A 2,335-nucleotide genomic window follows, 5' to 3' on the forward strand; every position below is an offset into this window, starting at 1 on the left:
TTTAGTATGTTCAATAGGAAGTCCCAATAAATGTGTATACCAAAATTCAGATTTTTACCAATTAATGTTTTTATTTGTCCAAAATTGCGCTAATTTGACTGGACTAATAGTAGACTTCACTCTTGTAACGCCCATAGCCACCACCGCGTTTTTTAACAAGAAAAAACCGGATCATTTGAATTTGGATAATTTGAGACGTTTAACTGTGGGTGGCAACCATTCAACAAAAGATCATATACTAAAGCTACGAGAATTGTTTCCTAAAACAGTAGTCTGTCAGAGCTATGGTCAAAGTGAGGTATTTGCACGCATTGCGGAATTTCCAGAAGGAGAACGTGGGCAATCCCTCATGAATAACTTTCCCGATTCAATTGGCTTACTTAGAAGAGCGTTTGACTGGAAGGTGTGTTCGATGGCTTATGTCCTCTTTATTAAGCACATGTGGTTGCAGGTGGTGAACGTGGAAACGGAAGAAATTCTAGGACCACACCAAGAAGGGGAGCTTAGGTTAAAAACAAATTACCTAATGAGGGAGTATCTCAATTCTGAACCACACGGCCTTTATGATTCGGACGGGTGGTACAGAACTGGTGATTTGGTCTATTATAACGAACACGGCTGCATTTTCGTAGTTGGCAGAGCCACAGAAAGTTTTAAGTACAACAACACTTACATACATCCACGAGAAGTAGAAGAAATTATTCTGACCCACCGTTCCGTTCAAAATGCTGGAGCACGAAAGTGAGGGATATGTTCCAATCGCCGTGGTTCAATTAAACGAAAACGAAGAACAAGCACAGCTTACGTAAGCTGTGGAACAAGTAACGTCAGACGATATAATAGAGTACGTGAATAAAAGAGTGTTTGATACAAATGTACTGCGAGGGGGAGTGAAGTTCATCAAAGAGTTTCCACTGACGCCTTCAATTAAGATACAAAGATCCGAATTGAAGGATATTCTCATCTGAAACAGTGTTGTTTACAATTGCTTGTACCTATATAATCGGATTTTATTATAGTTTATTTTATGCGTTTTTTAAACAGACTATATTTTCCGTCGTTATGCACTATATATTTTGGTCTGGTATCACCTATATGATACCTACCTATATTCTGTCGTCGTCACGCGTAACGCTCGGCAGGCCAGCTCGGCAAACGGACCGGTAGTCTGGCTCACAATTGTTTAAAGGGCATTTCAAGAGAAATATGGAATTAAAATTGTCGATGCGTCCTTGAATTTGATTAATATAAGTACACATTTAAAGCGTATTTAATAGCCCGTGCCGTAACTAGATTTCCAAGCGCCTGTGGCGAGCCGTAAGTACCTCTTGCGCCCCTTAGGTATGTACCTCTCACACCCCTTATTTAGAAGAGAGAGATCTGAGATCAAAGAGTGTCATCCTTTCTTTCTTCTAATACTAACAGACTAATCCCTTTACCTGTCCCCGAACCCGCCGTAAAATACACGGATTTAAGAAATTTCAAGAAAATGTATTATGTAGGTACTATCTTTGAATATAAAATACCTATATCAAAGGTACTATAAAAGACTATCCACCTCCAGGATAGTCTTTGGTACTATACTGGATAAGTAAATTTGCATAAATACCGCAAATGCTTAGAAAGCATTACGCATAGTTGTTGAAAACGAGAACAAATCTCGACAATGGCCCGTATGAATAAAAGGGAGCATATGCTTATACTTGCAAAATTCAAAATATATACTCGAAAGTGTCCCTTCATACTGGCCTGTTTAGCAGCGCTGCACTGCGTCCTGTCATGCTGCTCAGCAGCGCTGCTAAGTCGCCCAGTGTGAAGGAGCACTTCCGAGTATTTACTTTGAATTTTGCAAGTATAAGCATATGCTCTCTTTTATTCATGGGTCATCGTGTCTTGGATTTGACGTTTACTTAGTAGCCCAAAATGTCGCCTGTCGCAGAACTGAATTTTCGGTAGTAAAAATGGCATTTCAGATCGCCCAATTTGCGACGGGTCTAGGACATTTCGCCGAATGCCCACAACGCCGACACGATTTTTTGATGGTCCATATCGCCGACGGACACTACGCCGACCGTGCCCACATCGCCGAAACGTGTGCAAGGGACACTAAGCCGAATACGCCGACTATTCGAAATACCAGGCCCCTCATACTTTGTCCAGTTTCATTAAGAATTTTTGTATGATTTTTTAGTTCGAAAAAAGTTAAAAAAAATATTCTAAACCTACAATAACCTAACGTTAAAAGCTGCTTGGTGTTGCACACCGTCCAGCTTCATTATGAACTGTTGTATGAGTCGACGTTATGGTCACGTTCGGCTCAGTGTCCCTTGTACAC

At 40.6% G+C, this 2,335-nt stretch overlaps 1 protein-coding gene across 2 annotated transcripts; it reads left to right on the plus strand.

The window, feature by feature from the left end:
- Positions 1–881, plus strand: LOC116166609 (luciferin 4-monooxygenase-like). 2 transcript variants are annotated; one of them, XM_031481607.1, is made up of 3 exons: positions 1–403; positions 452–579; positions 633–881. In XM_031481607.1, the coding sequence occupies exons 1-3, from the start codon at positions 65–67 to the stop codon at positions 655–657; spliced, it is 492 nt and encodes a 163-aa protein (XP_031337467.1). In that variant the 5' UTR covers positions 1–64; the 3' UTR covers positions 658–881. The 2 variants fall into 2 exon arrangements, with proteins under 2 accessions (XP_031337467.1, XP_031337466.1); XM_031481606.1 differs by having other exon boundaries at positions 452–881.
- Positions 882–2,335: the final 1,454 nt, after the last annotated feature.

The sequence above is a fragment of the Photinus pyralis genome, unplaced genomic scaffold, assembly GCF_008802855.1.
Source record: "Photinus pyralis isolate 1611_PpyrPB1 unplaced genomic scaffold, Ppyr1.3 Ppyr1.4_LG3b, whole genome shotgun sequence".
NCBI lineage: Eukaryota > Metazoa > Arthropoda > Insecta > Coleoptera > Lampyridae > Photinus > Photinus pyralis.

Bases quoted from the DNA above. Each gene is read 5' to 3' on its own strand.
- LOC116166609 (XM_031481606.1), top strand. From the start codon at position 65: ATGTTTTTATTTGTCCAAAATTGCGCTAATTTGACTGGACTAATAGTA. The intron at 404-451 runs GTGTGTTCGATG...ATGTGGTTGCAG, and splicing joins GAAGAGCGTTTGACTGGAAG to GTGGTGAACGTGGAAACGGA.